Source organism: Nyctereutes procyonoides, unplaced genomic scaffold, assembly GCF_905146905.1.
Source record: "Nyctereutes procyonoides isolate TBG_1078 unplaced genomic scaffold, NYPRO_anot_genome, whole genome shotgun sequence".
In the NCBI taxonomy this organism is placed as follows: domain Eukaryota; kingdom Metazoa; phylum Chordata; class Mammalia; order Carnivora; family Canidae; genus Nyctereutes; species Nyctereutes procyonoides.
Genome location: NW_026575143.1, coordinates 2,612,572 through 2,636,727, shown reverse-complemented (window position 1 = coordinate 2,636,727; position 24,156 = coordinate 2,612,572). Strand labels below are relative to the sequence as shown.

The window sequence follows — 24,156 nt, the reverse complement described above, 5'->3', positions numbered from 1 at the left end:
AGGGTGTAATCCTGGAGACCAGGTATTGAGTCCCACATCAGGCTCCCTGCATTGGGCCTGCTTCTCCCTCTGCCTATGTCTCTGCCTCTCTCTCTCTCTCTCTCTCTCTCTCTCTCTCTCTCTCTCATGAATGAATAAATAAAAAATCTTTAAAAAAAAAAAAAAGAATGCCATCTAACTTAAGTGAAATGTTACTCAAACACATTCTTATATATGAACATAATGGTAACCACAAACCAAAATCTTGATACTCAAAATGAGAAAGGTACCTAAACATAACACTAAAGAAAGTCATCAAATCACAAGGAAAGTCAACAAGAAGAAAAGAGAACTATAAAAGCAACAAGAAAAATTTAACAAAATGGCAATAAGTACAAACCTATCAACAATTACTTGACACGTAAATACTAAATTCTTTAATGAAAAGATACAGGGTGGCTGAACGAGTAATAAAACAAGACCCATACATACGCGGCCTATAAGTGATTTCAGACCTAAAGACACACAAAGACTGAAAATGAAGAGATATGCCATGCAAATGAAAACAAAAAGAAAGCTGGGGTAGCAATTCTTATATCACACAAAACAGACCTTAAAACAACTGTAACAAAACACAAAGAAGGACATTACATAAAGAGGTCACTCCAAAAAGAAGATACAACAAATTTAAAATTGTACACAACAGAGAAGCACTGAAATATATGAAACAAATATTAACAGACATAAAGGGAGAAATTAACAGCAATAATAAGAATATATTACCATCACACTTCCATCAAAGGACTATCCACACAGAACACGAATAAGGAAATACCAGCCTTAAAGAACATACTAGACCAGACTTAATATGTACAGCAGACTCCATACAAAAGCAACATAATACACATTCTTTCCAAATGTACAATGAGCATTCTCTAAGAAAATTGCATGTGATACCATAAAACAAATGTCAACAAATTTAAGAAATCCTGTCAATGAAATCCCACAAGGAAAGACATAGACATGGGCAACATGCACATGAGAAAATGCTCTGCATCACTTGCCATCAGGGAAATACAAGTCAAAACCACAATGAGATACCACTTCACACCAGTCAGAATGGGGAACATTAACAAGGCAGGAAACCACAAATGTTGGAGAGGATGCGGAGAAAAGGGAACCCTCTTACACTGTTGGTGGGAATGTGAACTGGTGCAGCCACTCTGGAAAACCGTGTGGAGGTTCCTCAAAGAGTTAAAAATAGACCTGCCCTACAACCCAGCAATTGCACTGTTGGGGATTTACCCCAAAGATTCAGATGCAATGAAACGCTGGGACACCTGCACCCCGATGTTTCTAGCAGCAATGTCCACAATAGCCAAACTGTGGAAGGAGCCTCGGTGTCCATCGAAAGATGATGGATAAAGATGTGGTTTATGTATCCAATGGAATATTACTCAGCCATTAGAAACGACAAATACCCACCATTTGCTTCAACGTGGATGGAACTGGAGGGTATTATGCTGAGTGAAATGAGTCCATCGGAGAAGGACAAACAGTGTATGTTCTCATTCATTTGGGGAATATAAATAATAGTGAAAGGGAATATAAGGGAAGGGAGAAGGAATGTGTGGGAAATATCAGAAAGGGAGACAGAACATAAAGACTCCTAACTCTGGGAAACGAACTAGGGGTGGTGGAAGGGGAGGAGTGTGGGGGGTGGGGTGAATGGGTGACGGGCACTGAGGGGGGCACTTGAGGGGATGAGCACTGGGTGTTATGCTATATGCTGGCAAAGTGAACACCAATAAAAAACAAATTTATTATAAAAAAAAAAAAGAAATCCTGTCAAGCATCTAGTCCAACCACAACAGAATGAAACTAGAAAGCACCCTTGATAAAAGAATGGAAAAAAACACAAACATATAGAGGCTAAACAACAGACTTCTAACAATCAATGGATCAAGAAAACAGCAAAGGAAGAAACCAAAATCCACCTGGAGACAGAAACAAAAAACCATCTAGTCCATACTACCCAAAGCAATCTACAGATTCAATGCAATCCCTATCAAAATTTCAATGACAGTTTTCACAGAATTAGAATGAATAATCCTGAAATTTGTTCAGAAGCAAAAAAGACCCAGAATAGCCCAAGGAATTTTAAGAAAAAAGAATAAAGCCGGATGTATTAAACTACCTGATTTCAAACTACACTATAATGCTATTATAATCAAAACATTATGGGACTAGCACAAAACATAGATCAAGGAAACAGAACAGACAGCCCAGAAATAAACACATGTTCAGAGGTTCGATTAATTTACAAAAAAAGGAGGCAACAATATACAATGCAGAAAAGACAGTCCTGTCAACAAATGAGGTTGGGAAAACTAGACAGTTACATGCAAAAGAATGAAACTAGACCACGATCTTAAAGCATATGCAAAATTTTACTAATGTATTAAAGATTTGAATGTAAGACCTGAAGACATAAAATTCCAAGAAGGTAACATAGGTGGTAAGCTCCTCGATATCAGCCTAGTGATTTTTTTTGGGGGGCGAGGGGTGGGGTAGGGGAACCTCCTCTACAGACAAGAACAACAAAAGCAAAAATAAATAAATGGGAGAGGTGCCCGGGTGGTTCAGTTGGTTGAGTGCTGAACTCTTAATTTCAGCTCAGGTCATGATCTCAGGGTCCTGGGATGGAGCCCTGCCACTGGGCTCCCAGCTCAGCAGGGAATCTGCTTGAAGATTCTCTCCCTCTCTCTATATATAACAAACAAATAAATTTAAAAAAATAAATTAACAGGGGCAGCTGGGTGGTTCAGTGTTTGAGAGTCAGCCTTTGGCTCAGGATCAAGTCCCACGCATCAGGTTCCCCACAGGGAGCCTGCTTCTCCCTCTGCCTATGTCTCTGCCTCTCTCTCTGTGTCTCTCATGAATAAATAAATAAAATCTTTAAATAAATAAATAAACAAACAAATGGGAGAGTATCCAATGAACAAGTTTGTCTAAGTGAAGGAAACCATCAACAAAATGAAAAGGCAAATGTACTACATAGGAGATAACAATTGAGAATCATATATTATAAAAGTGACTAATATCTAAAATATATAAAGAGCATGGGATCCCTGGGTGGCGCAGCGGTTTGGCGCCTGCCTTTGGCCCAGGGCGCGATCCTGGAGACCCAGGATCGAATCCCACGTCGGGCTCCCGGTGCATGGAGCCTGCTTCTCCCTCTGCCTATGTCTCTGCGCCTCTCTCTCTCTCTGTGACTATCATAAATAAATAAAAATTAAAAAAAAAAAAAAAGAGCAAAAAAAGCAAAAAAAAACAATTTCAAGATGGACAGAAGAGCTGAGTAGACATTTTCCCAAAGAAGACATATAGATGAGCCAACAGGCATGTGAAAAGATGCTTGATATCATCATCAGGGAAATGCACATCAAAACCACAATAAGATCACCTCACACCTGCCTGAATGACTATTATCAACCTTCCCCCCTCTCCCCAACACACACAAACACACACACTAAAACAAGTAGGTTGTTGGAGAAAAGGAAACTGTTTGTAGGAATGTAAATTAGTGCCACCACTATGGAAATGGTACACAGGTTTCTCAAGAAATTAAAAATAGAACTATCATATAATCCCACAATTCCACTTCTAAGGTATTCATCCAAAGAAAATAAAACACTAAAAAAGATGGCATAAGCACCCTTAGGTTCATTACAGCATTATTTACAATAGCCAAGGTATGGAAGCAATCTAAGTGTCTATCCACAGATGGATGGATAAATATGTGGTGTAGACACACACTAGACTACTACTCAGCCAAAAAAAAAAGAATGAAATCTTGCCATTTGTGACAACATGGATGGACCTTGAAGTTATTAAGTGAAATTAGTCAGAGAAAGACAAATACTGCCCTATTTTACTTGTATATGGGATCTAAAACACAAACAGATGAACAAACAAAACAAAGCAAAACCAGACTCATAAAAACAGACTGGTAGCTGCCACAGGAGAGGGAGTTTGAGGATGGGTAAAATGAGTGAAGGGGATCAAGAGGAATAAACTTCTTGTTATAAAATAAATAAGTTGTGGGGACATAATGTGCAGCATAGGGAATATAGAAAATAATATTATTAACTTTGGTGACATATGGTAACTAGACATGCTATGATAACCATTTCATAATATATACAAATGTCAAGCCACTATGTTGAACACCTGACACTAATATTAATGTTGTACACACCAATTATATACTTCAATAATAAAAAATGAAATACTGGCTCAGAGCTCATATACACACAAATTTCATTTGTGAAAAATTCTATCCCACAGGAGATAAAGGTACACTAATATTTGGAAGCTATAATTCATAACTTTACCTTACCATTTGTTCTACTCATGAAATAAATAAAAAAAGGTTTAATTTTTGAGATCCTTTTAAATTGCATTCTTTACAGGAAATAAAGGCAAAGGCCATTTTGAAAAAGAACTAAGTGTGTTTAAATGAAAATGCCTTGAAGAAATTTCAATGCTTCTCCAGAGTTAAAAATAAATAAAGACGAGAAGGAAGGAAAAAAGTGAAAGCAGTCACAGCCCCATGAATATAACACCACCTCAAAATCCAAGGTGAATTTCACAGCTTGTTATAAAACACTGTCAAGACTCTTACTCCCGCAGAGTTCTCGGCAAATCCAAGTCTCAGCTTCCAGACATTCCATAAAGTATGTGCTTTACCAAAGAGATGAAACCTGGAGTCACCACAATTAAGAGCAATGACCAGGAAGGTAGGAGAATTGCTCATTCAATTAAAAAAATTAAATCATTTAATCACACACTGACAGTCCATCTGATTTTTTACAGCAATACTAGCTGCTTATAATTCATTAGCAACGGTGTAAACCATGCTTCGAGTTCTCAGTCACTGGTGTAAGGCCACTTTCCAGCTTTCCCCTTTCTTCCAGTGAAAAGGAAGTTAAAAAAAATAAATAATGACAACAATAGAGAAAGAAGAGGTTTAAAATAAGAAGCCAAACAGTTCATAAATATACTTCACTGGGTAGTTCTTGGATGGGGATTTAAGAGAAGATACAAGGAATCTTCAGCCACTTGACAGTTCAGTCCTCCAGGGCAAGGATGTGGGCACTTCACTTGTTGACAGAGGTCCATCAACCATTTAGTCGCAAAATCAATTCACAGTATTTTTTAAAAATATTTTTTGTTTAAATTCGGACAGCCAATATAAAACACTCGGTTTTAGACATATTGTGCAATGATTCTTCAGTTGTGTATAATACCCAGCGCACATCACATGATGTGCCCTCCTTAATGCACAGTACTAAAGATACTAAAAAAAAATTTTTAATAAACCCAATAGATTTTTCCACAAAAAAAGCAGAATAAAAGAAACTCACATAACAGTTGAGGGTTTTAAAGATGTAAGTTCTATAAAGTAATGAAGTCATTAACAGTACAAAATATGACATTTGAATGTGTAGAGAGAGGAGGGGCAAGACTGCGGAAGAGTGGGGTCCCCAAGTCACCTGTCCCCACCAAATTACCTAGATAACCTTCAAATCACCCTGAAACTCCACGAATTCGGCCTGAGATTTAAAGAGAGACCAGCTGGAATGCTACAGTGAGAAGAGTTGGCGCTTCTATCAAGGTAGGAAGACGGGGAAAAAGAAATAAAGAAACAAAAGGCCTCCGAGGGGGAGGGGCCCCGGGAGGAGCCAGCCCGGGGCGAGTGTCCCCAGGACAGGAGAGCCCCGTCCCGAGAAGCAGGAGCTGCACCAACCTTCCCGGGTGAAAAGGGGCCCGCAGGGAGTTAGAGCAGGACCCAGGAGGGCGGGGATGCCCTCGGGCTCCCTGGGACACTAACAGGCACCTGCGCCCCAGGAGAGTGCGCCGAGCTCCCTAAGGGCTGCAGCGCGCACGGCGGGACCGGAGCAGCTCGGAGGGGCTCGGGAGCGGCTCCAGGGAGGGAGCTGCGGGGCGGGAGCGCGAATCCAACAGCGCAGGCCCCGGAGCACAGGGCGCCAGGACACAACCCAGGATCCGGCCTCCCCCGGGACAGGCAGAGGCCGGGAGGGCCCAGGACAGCAAGGACGCTCCTGCCCCGAGCTGAGCAGATCAGCGGCCCCGCCCTGGAGCCTCCAGGCCCTGCAGACCTAGAGCCCCGGAGTTACTGCAGGAGCTGACTCCAGGGCTGCAGAGCTGGCCCCGCCACTGCGGTTGTTCCTCCTGTGGCCTCACGGGGTAAACAACCCCCACTGAGCCCTGCACCAGGCGGGGGGCAGAGCAGCTCCCCCAAGTGCTAACACCTGAAAATCAGCACAACAGGCCCATCCCCCAGAAGACCAGCTAGACGGACCAGTGATACTCCCCCGTGTTCCAAGACAACTTGTTTTTGGCCACTCTGCACTGAGCAAAATGACTAGAAGGAAAACCTCACCTCAAAAGAAAGAATCAGAAACAGTCCTCTCTCCCACAGAGTTACAAAATCTGGATTACACTTCAATGTCAGAAAGCCAATTCAGAAGCACTATTATACATACAGCTACTGGTGGCTCTAGAAAAAAGCATAAAGGACTCAAGACACTTCATGACTGCAGAATTTAGATCCAATCAGGCAGAAATTAAAAATCAATTCAATGAGATGCAATCCAAACTAGAAGTCCTAACGACGAGGGTTAACAAGGTGGAAGAACGAGTGAGTGACATAGAAGACAAGTTGATGGCAAAGAGGGAAACTGAGGAAAAAAGAGACAATTAAAAGATCACGAGGATAGAGTAAGGGAAATAAGTGACAGCCTGAAGAAGAAAAACCTACGTTTAATTGGGGTTCCCAAGGGTGCCAAAAGGGACAGAGGGCCAGAATATGTATTTGAACAAATCCTAGCTGAAAACTTTCCTAATCTCGGAAGGGAAACAGGCATTCAGATCCAGGAGATAGAGAGATCCCCCCCAAAATCAATAAAAACCATTCAACACCTCAAAATTTAATAGTGAAGCTTGCAAATTCCAAAGATAAAGAGAAGATCCTTAAAGCAGCAAGAGACAAGAAATCCCTGACTTTTATGGGGAGGAATATTAGGGTAACAGCAGACCTCTCCACAGAGACGTGGCAGGCCAGAAAGGGCTGGCAGGATATATTCAGGGTCCTAAATGAGAAGAACATGCAACCAAGAATACTTTATCCAGCAAGGCTCTCATTCAGAATAGAAGGAGAGATAAAGAGCTTCCAAGACAGGCAGGAACTGAAAGAATATGTGACCTCCAAACCAGCTCTGCAAGAAATTTTAAGGGGGACTCTTAAAATTCCCCTTTAAGAAGAAGTCCAGTGGAACAATCCACAAAAACAAGGACTGAATAGATATCATGATGACACTAAACTCATATCTGTCAATAGTAACTCTGAACGTGAACGGGCTTAATGACCCCATCAAAAGGAGCAGGGTTTCAGACTGGATAAAAAAGCAGGACCCATCTGTTTGCTGTCTACAAGAGACTCATTTTAGACAGAAGGACACCTACAGCATGAAAATAAAAGTTTGGAGAACCATTTACCATTCAAATGGTCCTCAAAAGAAAGCAGGGGTAGCCCTCTTTATATCAGATAAACTAAAATGTACCCCGAAGACTGTAGTGAGAGATGAAGAGGGACACTATATCATACTTAAAGGATCTATCCAACAAGAGGACTTAACAATCCTCAATATATATGCCCCGAATTGGGAGTTGCCAAATATATCAATCAATTAATAACCAAAGTTAAGACATACTTAGATAATAATACACTTACACGTGGTGACTTCAATCTAGTGCTTTCTACACTTGATAGGTCTTCTAAGCACAACATCTCAAAAGAAACGAGAGCGTTAAATGATACGCTGAACCAGATGGATTTCACAGATATCTACAGAACTTTACATCCAAACTCAACTGAATACACATTCTTCTCAAGTGCACATCGAACTTTCTCCAGAATAGACCACATGCTGGGTCACAAATCGGGTCTGAACCAATACCAAAAGATTGGGATTGTCCCCTGCATATTCTCAGAACATAATGCCTTGAAATTAGAACTAAATCACAACAAGAAGTTTGGAAGGACCTCAAACACGTGGAGGTTAAGGACCATCCTGCTAAAAGATGAAAGGGTCAACCAGGAAATTAAGGAAGAATTAAAAAGATTCATGGAAACTAATGCGAGTGAAAATACAACCATTCAAAATCTTAGGGATGCAGCAAAAGCAGTCCTAAGGGGGAAATACATCGCAATACAAGCATCCATTCAAAAACTGGAAAGAACTCAAATACAAAAGCTAACCTTACACATAAAGGAGCTAGAGAAAAAACAGCAAATAGATCCTACACCCAGCAGAAGAAGAGAGTTAATAAAGATTCGAGCAGAACTCAACGAACTCGAGACCAGAATAACTGTGGAAAAGATCAACAAAACCAGGAGTTGGTTCCTTGAAAGAATTAATAAGATAGATAAATCATTAGCCAGCCTTATTAAAATGAAGAGAGAGAAAAAAAAAAGAAGAAGAGAGAGAAGACTCAAATTAATAAAATCATGAATGAGAAAAGAGAGATCACTACCAACACCAAGGAAATACAAACGATTTTAAAAACATATTATGAACAGCTCTACGCCAATAAATTAGGCAATCTAGAAGAAATGGACGCATTCCTGGAAAGCCACAAACTACCAAAACTGGAACAGGAAGAAATAGAAAACCTGAACAGGCCAATAACCAGGGAGGAAATTGAAGCAGTCATCAAAAACCTCCCAAGACACAAGAGTCCAGGGCCAGATGGCTTCCTAGGGGAAGAAGAAATCATACCTATTCTACTAAAGCAGTTTGGAAAGATAGAAAGAGATGGAGTACTTCCAAATTCGTTCTATGAGGCCAGCATCACCTCAATTCCAAAACCAGACAAAGACCCCACCAAAAAGGAGAATTACAGACCAATATCCCTGATGAACATGGATGCAAAAATTCTCAACAAGATACTAGCCAATAGGATCCAACAATACATTAAGAAAATTATTCACCATGACCAAGTAGGATTTATCCCCGGGACACAAGGCTGGTTCAACACTCGTAAAACAATCAATGTGATTCATCATATCAGCAAGAGAAAACCCAAGAACCATATGATCCTCTCATTAGATGCAGAGAAAGCATTTGACAAAATACAGCATCCATTCCTGATCAAAACTCTTTAGAGAGTACGGATAGAGGGAACATTCCTCAGCATCTTAAAAGCCATCTACAAAAAGCCCACAGCAAATATCATTCTCAATGGGGAAGCACTGGGAGCCTTTCCCCTAGATCAGGAACAAGACAGGGATGTCCACTCTCACCACTGCTATTCAACATAGTCCTGGAAGTCCTAGCCTCAGCAATCAGACAACAAAAAGACATTAAAGGCATTCAAATTGGCAAAGAAGAAGTCAAACTCTCCCTCTTCGCCAAAGACATGATACTCTACATAGAAAACTCAAAAGCCTCTACCCCAAGATTGCTAGAACTCATAAAGCAATTTGGCAGCGTGGCAGGATACAAAATCAATGCCCAGAAATCAATGGCATTTCTATACACTAACAATGAGACTGAAGAAAGAGAAATTAAGGAGTCAATCCCATTTACAATTGCACCCAAAAGCATAAGATACCTAGGAATAAACCTAACCAAAGAGGTAAAGGATCTATACCCTAAAAACTATAGAACACTTCTGAAAGAAACTGAAGAAGACACAAAGAGATGGAAAAATATTCCATGCTCATGGATTGGCAGAATTAATATTGTGAAAATGTCAATGTTACCCAGGGCAATTTACACATTTAATGCAATCCCTATCAAAATACCATGGACTTTCTTCAGAGAGTTAGAACAAGTTATTTTAAGATTTGTGTGGAATCAGAAAAGACCCCGAATAGCCAGGGGAATTTTAAAAAAGAAAACCATATCTGGGGGCATCACAATGCCAGATTTCAGGTTGTACTACAAAGCTGTGGTCATCAAGACAGTGTGGTACTGGCACAAAAACAGACACATAGATCAATGGAACAGAATAGAGAACCCAGAATTGGACCCTCAACTTTATGGTCAACTAATATTTGATAAAGGAGGAAAGACGATCCACTGGAAGAAAGACAGTCTCTTCAATAAATGGTGCTGGGAAAATTGGACATCCATGTGCAGAAGAATGAAACTAGACCACTCTCTTCACCATACTCAAAGATAAACTCAAAATGGATGAAAGATCTAAATGTGAGACAAGATTCCATCAAAATCCTAGAGGAGAACACAGGCAACACCCTTTTTGAACTCGGCCACAGTAACTTCTTGCAAGATACATCCACGAAAGCAAAAGAAACAAAAGCAAAAATGAACTATTGGGACTTCATCAAGATAAGAAGCTTTTGCACAGCAAAGGATACAGTCAACAAAACTAAAAGACAACCTACAGAATGGGAGAAGATATTTGCAAATGACTTATCAGATAAAGGGCTAGTTTCCAAGATCTATAAAGAACTTCTTAAATTCAACACCAAAGAAACACACAATCCAATCACGAAATGGGCAAAAGACATGAAGAGAAATCTCACAGAGGAAGACATAGACATGGCCAACATGCACATGAGAAAATGCTCTGCATCACTTGCCATCAGGGAAATACAAATCAAAACCACAATGAGATACCACATCCCACCAGTGAGAATGGGGCAAATTAACAAGGCAGGAAACCACAAATGTTGGAGAGGATGCGGAGAAAAGGGAACCCTCCTGCACTGTTGGTGGGAATGTGAACTGGTGCAGCCACTCTGGAAAACCGTGTGGAGGTTCCTCAAAGAGTTAAAAATAGACCTGCCCTACGACCCAGCAGTTGCACTGTTGGGGATTTACCCCAAAGATTCAGATGCAATGAAATGCCGGGACACCTGCACCCCGATGTTTCTAGCAGCCATGTCCACAATAGCCAAACTGTGGAAGGAGCCTCGGTGCCCATCGAAAGATGAATGGATAAAGAAGATGTGGTTTATGTATCCAATGGAATATTACTCAGCCATTAGAAACGACAAATACCCACCATTTGCTTCAACGTGGATGGAACTGGAGGGTATTATTGCTGAGTGAAATGAGTCCATCGGAAAAGGACAAACAGTGTATGTTCTCGTTCATTTGGGGAATATAAATAATAGTGAAAGGGAATATAAGGGAAGGGATAAGGAATGTGTGGGAAATGTCAGAAAGGGAGACAGAACATAAAGACTCCTAACTCTGGGAAATGAAATAGGGGTGGTGGAAGGGGAGGAGGGCGGGGGGTGGGGGTGAATGGGTGACGGGCACTGAGGGGGGCACTTGACAGGATGGGCACTGGGTGTTATTCTGTATGTTGGTAAATTGAACACCAAGAAAAAATTAATTTATTTAAAAAAATGAATGTGTAGAGATTGAAGAGGAGCCACAGACCACATAGTAGGTATAAATCGATAGCTTATTTAACTTTTAAAAATTCCAAACATAATCATAAAAATCTTACAAAATTTAAGAATTAAATAAACCTAAAAACGAATTTACAATGAATCATTACCTGAGTTATCCAGATAATTTTTATTGGATTAATTTCTATAGAAAACTGCCTTAAGCTCTCCCTTAATTTTGTAAATTCAGCTGGATCTCTGACTCTAAAGTGTTTCATCAATACACATCAATGTTAAATGTTTGCAGGAATGTGTGGTGACCAATAACAGTATCAGAATAATTTAAATGCTTGATTTCCTCATCAGCCTAAGTGCTTTCTGTGATTAGGATGTGTCCGTATGAATGTAGCAGCAGTTGGCCCCAAATGAAACTGTTTCTATTAAGCATATGCTAAATCAACGCCACTCTCTATCTGAGCATAAATGAAGATAAAACACTCAACATTATGATTCAATTAAAAACCTCCAAGATACGTTACCTGCCGCCTCGAGCACTGAAAGGCACTACATGGATTCCCAGAGGCCCTCCATCGTTGGGGACTTGTACGAGCTTTACCATATCACTGTGAGACAATGATGAATGAGGGAGCATGAACAGGTACTGTAAACACACCAAAACCGAAACCAAACCAAACAAAAAAACTGCTACAACACAGATGTACAATAAACAACAAAAGAGAACAAAACATAAACTTCATCAAGCACACACACATACACATACACATTCTGGAATATAGGCATGGTGATGAGAGCGACATAAACACTACATACCTGAACGCTAGTCTGATGGCATGGAGAAAGAGCAATCATCAGAATTGACTACATTAAAATGATACAGAACCATTTCTCTCGGACCACACTCTTTTATGTAATATTACAAGTACACACTTGGTAAGTCAAATCTCTAGATTTCCACTGAAAATTTTCCATCCCGGTATTTATTTCAAGGATAATGAAGATTAAACGAATAAAGGTGTTTTGGCTGCACAGCACTTTAAAGTTTACAAAGTGCTCCCGCATAAGTCACATTATTGATCCTTCCGCTATTCCAATGAGGTCAAAGCTTCTGCCTCTGAAGGAGACTGTGCAAACGTGTGATCAAGCTATCTTTACTTCCCACATTGTTCCACAATTCAAGGTCCTAAACTTCTGTAAATGTACCACAATGCAGGGAATGAAACTCGTTTCTCAAAACCAATAGATATCTGTTAAAAATCAAACACTTTCTATAAACGTTTGGAACTGAACTTTAAAGTCATGAAGAGAGATATAAGTAACAGGAAGTTACTTCTATTACATAAATATAGTACTATTAATATAATAAACCTGAGTTTAATGAAAACTGGTAGAATTTGGAGAATGTAAATTTTCTAAATTTTTTAAATGAGATTTCATTTTCTTTATAAATTTCCTAAACAGGTCTTATCTGACAATCAATTTTTTAAAAAGAGTACTTCAATTAAATTTTTAGTTGAAGCAACCTGGACAACTGTAAAGATTACCAATCGATTTGACAAAAATTGCAGTATAGTTTTTATATAATGGAAATGTCAATTTTTCAAATGGATTTCTTTTTTTTTTTTTCTTCAAATGTATTTCTTCAGTAAAAACCTAAAGTTATTCTATATACTATTAATGTCCTGGTTATATAATACAAAGACTAAAAGAAAATTAAAGATAGTGATATCAAACAAATCAAAACAAAATTAAGAATATGTGCATAGATTTAATCACAGAAACTAGGAAAAAATTTAAAATTCTGCAATACTGCCAAAATATTAACTGAAGCAGTAATAATTAAATTAATTGACTTTTTATAATTTCATAGGATTTCACATCTTATTTTAGACACTATTACATATCATTTGAATATCTAATGATTAGTTTGTCAACTGAAAATAATATGGTAACTTTAATAAATTATTTTATTTATTCTGCACTCTTTCTAAAAAGAACTAGGACATAGCAAGTACTTCTTAAATGTAATAGAGAGTGCTGGTTGCTGTCTATCTAAACATAACTGATTCTAGACCCTGTTTAATCTCACTGAGAAAGTTCTAAGAGCCTTCCTTTGGAAGACCAAGAAAAGACAGAATTAAGAGTTTAAATGCTAATTATCTAGGCCTCCTCAACTTTCACCCAAAGTCATACAAAATTTCAGAATAACTGCCTTCCTGGTCTAAACTACCATGGGAAGAAGTCCTGAGAACACCATCCACTTAAACGTGGCAATACTTAAGATAATTGTAATGTTGTGATAAGATAGTAATGTTTTCTTTGTCCTTTTATATCTAAAGTTATGGTTAAGTTATATCTAAAGTTAAGGTTATACCTAACCTATGACTCTAATTTTTCAACAAATATCTTGAGAGATTCAATTTCTTCAAATCGAAAAAATATATATTCAAATGACTGATGCTTAGATAATTCTAACTGGTTTTTCAAGTAACACCTATCTACACATTTTTTAAATTTAGCGAAGTTGAAGAACAAACAAATGACCAAAACACTGACATACAAAGCAATTTGAAAACAGTTACACTGCTCTTAACACAACAAACATTTTCAATCAAATACTATTTTGTATTATAATTCAATAGTATTTGCCAAGGCATGAAACTCAGGACATGTGATTTCCATGCTATATTTCTTACATTAGGTAATTAACTCAATAGATGAAAGATGCTCTTTGGAAAACAAATCAATGCAAGGCATGTTTTTAAGCACAAACATTCCGCATGCCATATGCTTTTGGAATACTTGCTGATATCACTGATGCTACACGTATATTGCAAATTTAGTTAAAACCACCAGTAACAACAACAATGACAACAAAAAAACCATCAGTAACTTACTCTAGAGAAAAGCTGGATATGTTCTCCAAACCAGTGTCAGCATGTCCAACAGGTTCAACACGACTGTTGTCTTCTGTCCCATCCTCATCCTAAGAGACACACATCACAAAGAAAAGTGTACTGTTAGGTTTACTTCCATAATGTGAAAGGAAATTAGATAAAATGGGAATTTAATAGGTATTTTGATGGTTTTACATCGTAGGTGTTACCTAGGTCCTTTCTCTAGGGACAACCACCTTTAATGATCAGACAGGTATATCTCTTTTTTTCTTTTAATTTATTTTATTCATGAGAGACATAGAGAGAAAGAGAGAGAGGCAGAGACACAGGCAGAGGGAGAAGCAGGCTCCATGCAGGGAGCTTGATGTGGGACTCGATCCAGGGTCTCCAGGATCCCACCCTGGGCCGAAGGCGGCACTAAACCGCTGAGCCACCAGGGCTGCCCCAGACAGGTATATCTCTATGACAAGCTGTATTTTAAAGCAACAGCCCCCTGAGTTAGCATATCCCAGGAGGTGGACAAGACACCACTGCAAAAAGGAAAGTGCTTCTACTTAGGTGAACTTTCTTATCATTTTTATTTCACTTTTTGGTGTATGTTTTCAGGAATAATCACACATTACTACAATGTTACGCTAAGTAAATGTACAGGTAATGGGTAATATGTTTAAAATTTTTACTAATCCAAATAGTTGAGAGCATTAAAAACCTTAACAACTACCAAAATCTTCAAAGTTCCTCAGTTCCTACTACATCAGCTGCTCAAAATGAGCATGCAGTAAGTATTGTCCTAGACTCAAATCCTTCATCCTCTGCAATTTCACATCAAGTCACCCTAAGTCAGTTAACTGGTTATTTAGAGGTATCTATGAAGACATTAAGATCTTCGCCATAAAGAACCACTTCTGTTTACTTCCATTATGAACTACCAAGCATGAACCACTTCTGTTTACTTCCATTATGAACTACCAAGCATAGGGAGAGGCACAAACAGCAAAATAATCAAGCCCCACTTTTGTACTCCTCCTTTTAAGAAGGTATTATTTTGTATAAATTATATTCCAACATGTTGTAGAAACTGGTAAGTATGCTGCCACTACAAAAGGTACATGTGGAATAAATATGATAGCTCAAAAATAAATGAAATGAAAAAAATAAAATAAATAAATAAATAAATGAATGAATGAATGAATGAATGAATGAAATGCCATTTAAGAATATGCCTTATTTTATGACCTTGGCCACTGTCTTTTCATTAAAGAGTTCACAGTTAAGTTGGCTTTTCAGGATAATTGAAAAAATGATAAACATAACTGACTGATATCAAAAGTCTTAGGAACCAAATTAGAATATTTAGGAAAGCCTTGAAATCTCCAATCATAGTTGCTAAGAGGCTTAGTGTGCTTCATCTTGGATCCAGTGCCTGGTATCCAAAAGATACTCTATATATTTTGCTAATAATAACATAATCATCCCTAGAAATCTGTGGGGTAAAAAGTTTCCAAATGCACATAAATAAAATTTATTTAATCTATTTCTTAGAAGTTTATATGTATAACCTATAATTTGTTAGGTCCATCCTTTCTACTATATAAATTTGGTAACAGGGATTTTCTATGTGAATTTATTAAACCACCTATATAGGAATCTACTATTAAAGAAAAATTTTATATTTTTAATTATGTATTTGAAAGAGTCATAGTAGGAATTTATATGCCATCAGCAAAGACATCAATCAACAAAATGATAAACGTCGTAGGTTCAACACAGTGTTAAACAATATTTTAAATTCTTCAAGCAATATTAAGGCAACACAGAGCAGTCAATAATACCCACTTGACATTTCCTCTGTGTATCTACCAAAATAAGAAGGTGAATGCACCAAGTTTTTCTATGAGTTGTAGATAGGTTCCATGTGTCCTCGATGGTGGTGCACTGCATTAAGCCAAGGTACTTGAAGACTGATGATCCTATGTTTTAAGAGGCTCTACTATGCACTTCTCAGTCATCTATCTTTTTTAAGCACAAGCACACAATACATTTCAAAGGTTAACCAGCATCTTAAACCTAAAAACCAAGCTTTAGATGTAAACAAGAACTCCTAAAATTATGCTTTTCCATTGGCAGTAGGGGTAGGGAGAAGAGCAAAGTGATCATTTATAAATCAGATGGAAAACGTCAAAAAATCTTTCCAATTAAAAACATTTCATTTCAGTATTCATTAATAATTTAAGCATCAGTGAAATGCCACCATGATGTAGAAACACCTAAGTTCTACGATGACACAGCCACATAAATGAAAGGCCCCAAACTACAGTGATAAAACAGTAACTGATAATTTACACATTCATTGTCCCCACAGTGGCCATTATCTGGCCCCCAAGAGCATGCAGAATATTATTTCATGCAGCTCTATATGGTGTTCAGTTTAGATCACAACATTGACCGCCTGAGACTGACCTGCAATTGCTCTGGGAACCACAACTTGAAATTTCCCAAATTCTGGATGTGTAAAAATCAGCTCCCATGTTGCTTTATTTTGTTGTTTTGTGCTTTTAAAAAGCTGTGACTGAACAGTTACTTTTAGCATGAGTTATATACTGAATTCCATTACAGACTTAGAAAATGAAACTTGGCTTTTATTTAAGTCAAATCAATATTAAAGGCCTAAAATATTAAACTACACAAGGTTAAAAACTTCCAGGTGAGAAAATATACTTTTTTTTATCTTTGCCCTTCTCTCCATTTTATAGCATTTTATAGGGCAACCCAGGTTCAAGAATTAAACAAACCTGAGTATGAGTGCTAAGTCTACTATTTGCCAATTTTATATCCTTAGCAAGTTATATACCCCTTCTATATTTCTATCCCTTCTGTAAAATACAAGCAATAAAAACATATTTCTAGAACTACTAAAAGGGATAATGTAATCCATATAACAAGCATAACATGGTGCCTAATACACAGTAACTGCCCACCAAATGTCAGCTGGTACTGAAAAGACAAATAAATGATAGATGACATATAAAACACACCTCAAATAAACAATTTAAGGGAATGTTACACAATTATATTTTAAGAGTATATATTCATCCATTCATACTTTGGGCCTTACAAGACAACTTAATAGTAAACATATTACATCCTCAATTAAATTACAAAATCAACATTTTAAAAACATTCACAAACCTTGATTCATGTTGCATTTTGCTATATATAAAGTATCTTCATCATAAAATGTTGAAATGAGAAAACACATTAAAAAATGTAAACAACAATATTGAGTATAACCAAATAAATGGCACGAGGACAAAACACAACACTATGGGTTACTGGTTGAGGAAATTTTCAGAAGAAAAACAGATGTCAAGAACTGTGAAAAATCTATGATTTGATCCCACTTGAAAGTTCCTAACTTAGCCTGCATAGTGGCATGAATGCTAGTGGAAAAAATAAGACCCCTGGGTCAGAGACAAAGGAGAGCTTATTACAGTAATCGCCAGAGTATCATCTTTTTAGACACTTCTCTCCAGTGAAAATTCTCACAAAGTGATGTGGAGAAAACCAGGGAACAGTGGTGCACACAGAATAATAAACCTAAGCGTGGGAACCCAAATATCTTACACAGGCAGCAGCTTGTCTGTCCGGTGCTATGAGGGAGACCCTGGATCTGCCTTCCAAGGCTCTTTGCTGCACATACATCCTTGCAGGATTGTCCAGATAAAGGCCTCTGCTCTCAAGACATACACAAATGGGAGAGAGGAAAGGAGAACTGTCTCCCCAAAGCAGAGTTTAATGTAAGCATTGCCAAATGGTAGCATTTGTATGACTCCCAGCAAACTAAAACTATTAGCCACAAAATGCTCTATCATGACAATGCCTTCTTCAAGTAATATTAAATTCTACTAGGTAAAAAGAGTCATACCTTCTATATTAAAACAAATTTTTCAGTGGAGAATTCTTTTTTTTTTAAGTTTTATTTATTCATTCATAAGAGAGACACAAGGCAGAGGAAGAAGCAGGCCCCCTGTGGGGAGCCTGATGTGGGTGGGACTCAATCCCAGGACCACAGGATCATGCCCTGAGCCAAAGGCAGATACTCAACCACTGAGCCACCCATGTGCCCCTCAGTGGAGAATTCTATGTTCAACAAACCAAACAAAAATCAAGTACGAAAGTTGAAAACATTTTTCAGATGGGCAAACACTTTACTTCCCAAGGACCCTTTCATATAAAGAATTTTTGGATGGAATCCAGCAAAACCCAAGAAATTCAATTATGCAGTGGATGGAACCCAAGGAAAGTCCCAGAAAAAGGTGAAAAGATAGTCCAGAGAAGCAGAAGCCAAGTCAGATTACAGCAAGAAGAGAAGTCTGGAAAGTCAATCTCCCTGAGAAAAAAGAGATTAATAATTGGTCTGATATTTTTGAATACTTGGGAAATATTTTGACAGACCTGTTAGAGAATGTGGGGTGAGGTGGGGGGAAGGTTTCAGAAGTTCACAGATAAAACAAAATAGATTTTTAAAAGGTCAAAGCAGTTGACTCCAGGAACAACAAAGGAAAATGTGTAGGAAAGAAAATTTAATCAGAGTACCTACTTGGTTATGCAGTGAGCCATAAACTGCTATATAATGTGACACAGGCTACTGATTTCATGTAGACTCATGATGTAACAGCGAGGAAATGAGAACATGAAAAGTAAAAGTGGCATAAAAGGGGAAAACCTTCATCTTCCATTGTGGCAAGTCAACAGATGTCAATAACTGGTAACCAGGAAAGAGCAACATAAAATTTTAATTAGGAACATGGAAGTAAATACCACAATATCTGTATAAATAGTCCTCTGGAGAGAGGGACTGGGAGAAGCAGGAGGAGCAGAACACAGAGTGCTTGTTTTTTCATTAAAAAACTTATAGTGTTATTTATATATTTTTATTCTGATGACATATTTGAGATGCCCGAAGGACCCTCTGTCAGGAAGTCCAACTTGCCAGCAAGGTAGCATCCTGCTTTCATCTTTGAGAAAAGCAGTCCACATTGTGTGCATCCCCCAGCTGGCAGCTCAGGTGCAGAAAAGGACTCACATCAGCAGGTTGCAAGGGCATCCCTGGCTACAAAGCCTCACAGAAGTAGGTACCCCAAAACAACATTGTAGGCAGAGCTGCTTGTCATATATTTACAGTTTTTTGAGTCCAACCATATGCAATTTACTAGAGATCACTTTCACCAAAGATAATGGATGGAAGTCTTTATCAGGTTTTCAGAAAAAGCCAAAAAAATAGCCAAAGTTCTCGTGCAAAAGAAGAGAATGATTGTGTACCCTGTGCCTACCATACTATATTGATTTAAGCAAATTTTTAAAAAGATAGAAGAGTTCTAGTCAAAGGAGAGAAAATAATAGGAGAAAATTAATATTTGATAAGCTTGGGTGTGGAGGATGAGTTTTAGATCGGATTAGAAATGTGTATTAGACAAGTGAGGATAGAGATACATGAATTTATTTGTTCTCTGCTTCTAGGAAAAAATAATTATCTTATTCTCCTCCATAATATGAGTAATATCAAGGCTAACCCTCAACTTAAAAAGCCCTTACAGAACTAAGGGATGATACATTCTGAAATCACAGGCATTCACATGTATTTAAGAAAACTAAATTTGGCTAGACCACCTAATTCTCCTTTTAACTTCAAAAATTATCCAGTTGTATTTTTTCCTTTTTGAGTACTAAGTATCTTCTCCATAGTCACAGATTTTAAAAAATGTAAACACCCCAAAACATATGTAGATGTTACTGCAAAGAAGGAAACGATCTGTAATTAAAACACTTAAAAACTGAATGCTGCCTTCATCAATCAGCATATAAAATATGAGGACAAATTTGTAACTGGTTTGCTTATAAAGCAAGGAAATGAAAAGCACACTTTCTGCTTTACAGGAACACAATAAAACTTTATCTAGAAACCAACCACCTGTATGTCTATATTTAAACTCTAAGTTCCAAGGAATTAAATGCTGTGAATAGATATTACTTGAAAAGAAATGCCTATAATTTTAAGATATAATTTATCATTTTTAAACATTTTATAAAAAACTAAAGTTACTTTGCCTCCTTACATTTCCTGCATACCTATCTTTGATCTTTATGTTTAGGAAACATAAAAGGAAATGAAAGTTCTGATGGTATCTTGTTAAACAAATTTACAATATTTTTCAAGTGTTTTTATTAATCTTAACAATAAAATAATTTAATGGGTTCAATTATATTGCTACAAAAAATGCTTAAGTAAACAGTCTTTTTCACACTTTTTAGATTGTCACCAAGACTTTCCAAACTTAATGAGAGGCATGTTAACTACTAATGAGCTACAGCATGCCCCACAAAAATATTTATTTGGATGTTCACAGCATGAATTAAATCACTTTTGGGGGGATCACATTTGGAGAACAATAATTCCAAGGGGAAGCTCTTTCCACATTCCCTAAGCATCACAAATACGATTCCAGAAGGCTCTTGTGTTAAGGTTGCCACACAACTTGATTAATTGGTCAAATCACCAGGGAAAAGTAATTTCCCATCACATGCGGAAAACAATTGAAAACATCTATGGGAGGGGGACTTCTCAACTAAAATGATAAATCTACAACAACCTTCTAAACAAATAATATCAGGAAATGTATAATATAATTTTATTTCATGATCATTATATTCCACTTGAGCAAAAACATTTATGAAAAAAACCTAATTCAAATCCTGTAAGGATAGACAATACTAGATAATAAGACCTATTAAAATAAAAATATTTTCTTGTCATGTAGAGGAAAATTAATAACCGTTATACCTTTAAATGCAGTGCAGTTCTTTGTAATATAAACTGTACACCACACAACCCAGAGCTCAAAACCAAATAATTGTGGCTTATATTAGGAATTATTCAGTACTTGTGATATTGAATATCAATTGTGAGCTTTATCTCCTTAACAGGATTCCATTCTCATCTCAACCTAATACTGATCAAATGGAATGGCAAGCCTAGTATTTAACACAGTCCATGAAATTCTCATTTACCACAGATATGAAACATTTCCTGTTTTGGAACCTACACAACATGACTCCACACAGCCCAAGGCAAGAGAAGAGTCTTTAAAAGAAGAACAGATGGTGCTGATTTATGAAAGTGATCTCACTACAGAGAACAACAAAAAGTATGTATCTTTGCACCTGTTACATGCAGAGTAGAATCTCAAAATTAAGTTCCAAAATGTTAAGTCTGTTTCTCATAGATTATTACAATTTCAGGGCATAGAGGAATCGTATGAGAGGACATCTGGTCCCATATCCAATCATATACTGGGCTCTCTCCCTTCACGTCATTTTTCCACTTTTTACTGTGCTCCGATGACACATGGAAGAAGCCTGACATATTAATCCTTACTAAGAATCACTGAATTCAATAACTAATCCCAGCATCTGACCTGGCATCATGTGCCTCACTCCTAGCATTATTTATGCCAACCAGATGACCACTCAAAGTGTGTATCACTTCAGTAATACTGAAGCCACTTGCTTTGCAGGAAGTGCCTCTGTACTACTTATAGTCCCCCCATCACACACTAATGGCCAGGCAGCCACCAATTAGGTGATAGGATTTTAATCAGCCTAATCAATCTGGTTTCATATGGGGCTTACTTACCAGAATAACACCCATTTGTTTTCTCCCAAACAGTTCTGAAAAACTACTCTAATTTATGGATTGTTGAAATTTATGGATTTTGTAATATGACCATCTCACCTTTCTAATAATATTCTAATCCTTATTGAGGTGACACTTTAAAATGTTTTATTTTGGGGGTGAAGGAACTAATAACTGGGTAAGTAAAGAAAGACATATTTTACTCAGTGGTATATTAAAATATAGTTCTAAAAATAATACAGAACTATTTTTGTTCAAAAACCCCAACTTCTCCTTGGCTTAAAAATGATTTCAAAATTAATATTTGATAGGAACTAAAATAATTTTAAAATAAACTTTTAAATAGTTTTTAATAGTTTTAAAATAAACTTTTATTTAAATTAAACAAAAAAATCGAAAAATATTTCTTGCTAGTGATACTGCAAATCACTCAGTTTTTTAAGATTTATTTCAGAAAAAGCACAGCTGGAGGAGCAGCAGCAGAGGCAGACGGAGAAGCAGGCTCTCAGCTGAGCAAGGAGCCGGATGTGTGGCTCGATTCCAGGACCCAGGATCATGACCTGAGCCAAAGGCAGATGCTTAACTGACTGAGCCACCCAGACACCATGCAAATCATTTCTTAAAGAGACAAGAAACTTAAAATTTTATAATGTATAACAAAAAATTAAAATAATAATTGGTAATATATATTGAGGGACTAAATGTGCCATTTAGTAAAGAATCTACTTCTTTAGTCTCTGTTTAGTCTCTGATAGAACCTCAATTTAATCCTCAACACAATAGTTAAGCATATTTTAATAAGCAAAACATATGGGATTTTATTTTTTTAAAGATTTATTTATTCATGAGAGACACTGAAAGAGAGGCAGAGACACAGGCAGAGGGAGGAGAAGCAGGGTCCATGAAAGGAGCCCAATGCAGAACTCGATCCCAGGAATCAGGGATCAGTCCCTGAGCCAAAGGCAGACACTCAATCACTGAGCCACCCAGGCATCCCAGGATTTTATTTTAAAGATTTATTTACTTTATTTTAGAGAACGAGACAGTGCATAACCATGTGAGCAGAGAAAGGGGACGAAGGAGGGGGGAGGGAATCTCAAGCAGACTTGGTGTGAGCACAGAGCCCCCAAGGGGGCCTGAGATCATGACCTCAGTCAAAATCAAGAGTCAGCCACTTAACCAACTAAGCCACCCAAGTGCCTCAAAATATATGAGGCGTTTAATGAATTATGTTTAAACTTTTTTCCAAACATAAATGAGCAACATAGCCACATGACAAGTTCCCAGTGATCTGTGCACAGCACAGTTTGGATAACAGAGCTGTGTTGTTGACATGCAAAATATTTGTTAATAAGGTTTACTAAACACTGTACATGAGATTATTTCTAGAAATGTACTGGGCACACCCAACATGTGCAGAGGTACAATGAGTAACTGAGCTGGGCATGAGACCTGCCTCAGCCATATCACCATTGCCCTATAGTCCTAATCAGAATAAAGAAAATAACTTCATCTGTCTTGAAAGCTGTGATGGACTCGCAGATATCACTACATGCAAAGCACCTTACATATAAAAACAAAATTTTTAGAGAAAAGAGAAGGACCAATTTTACCAAACATCTAAAACACAACACAAACTGCATATACTCTTTCATTTAATCCTCACAATAAAGTAGGAAGTCTTATTACAAGGAAATTACCTAGAAAAGATTTCACCTTTCCCTGCAGTGGCTGAGCTGGGATTTTGAAAACAGCATCAAAAGGCCTATGGTTCTTGAGTTTTGCCATGTTTTTTCACTCCTCTTTACTCAAGGAAGAATTACCAAAGCTACTAAGTAATGCATGTGATCCTAGCCAACTAGTTACTGTCAGGGTCAGAATCTGTGAGAAGATAAAATATAGTAAAATATTTGTTGTAAAAAAATTAAATTCTAAACATATAATAAATTAACTTTCATACAGAGTGAGAATTACTATCGAAATGGAGTAAGGGGTGTCATTTTAGGAGAAACACAGAAAGAATGAACATTAGAAGATTTTACCAGTGGTTATATTTGGGTGGCAAGATTACAAGTGATTTTTATTGTGTCTTTATAACATTAAGCCATTTTTAC

At 37.5% G+C, this 24,156-nt stretch overlaps 1 protein-coding gene across 23 annotated transcripts in view; it reads right to left on the bottom strand.

Annotated features, from left to right (window-relative positions):
• Window positions 1-24,156, bottom strand: part of PARD3 (par-3 family cell polarity regulator) — a 651,879-nt gene that overhangs the window by 271,095 nt on the left and 356,628 nt on the right. For all 23 annotated transcript variants that reach the window (XM_055308634.1, XM_055308637.1, XM_055308641.1 and 20 more), the window contains 2 exons: window positions 14,350-14,438; window positions 11,974-12,057 (listed from right to left, as the gene is read on the bottom strand). In XM_055308634.1, the coding sequence (XP_055164609.1) occupies window positions 11,974-12,057; window positions 14,350-14,438 (173 nt within the window). The remainder of the gene's footprint in view (window positions 1-11,973; window positions 12,058-14,349; window positions 14,439-24,156) is intronic.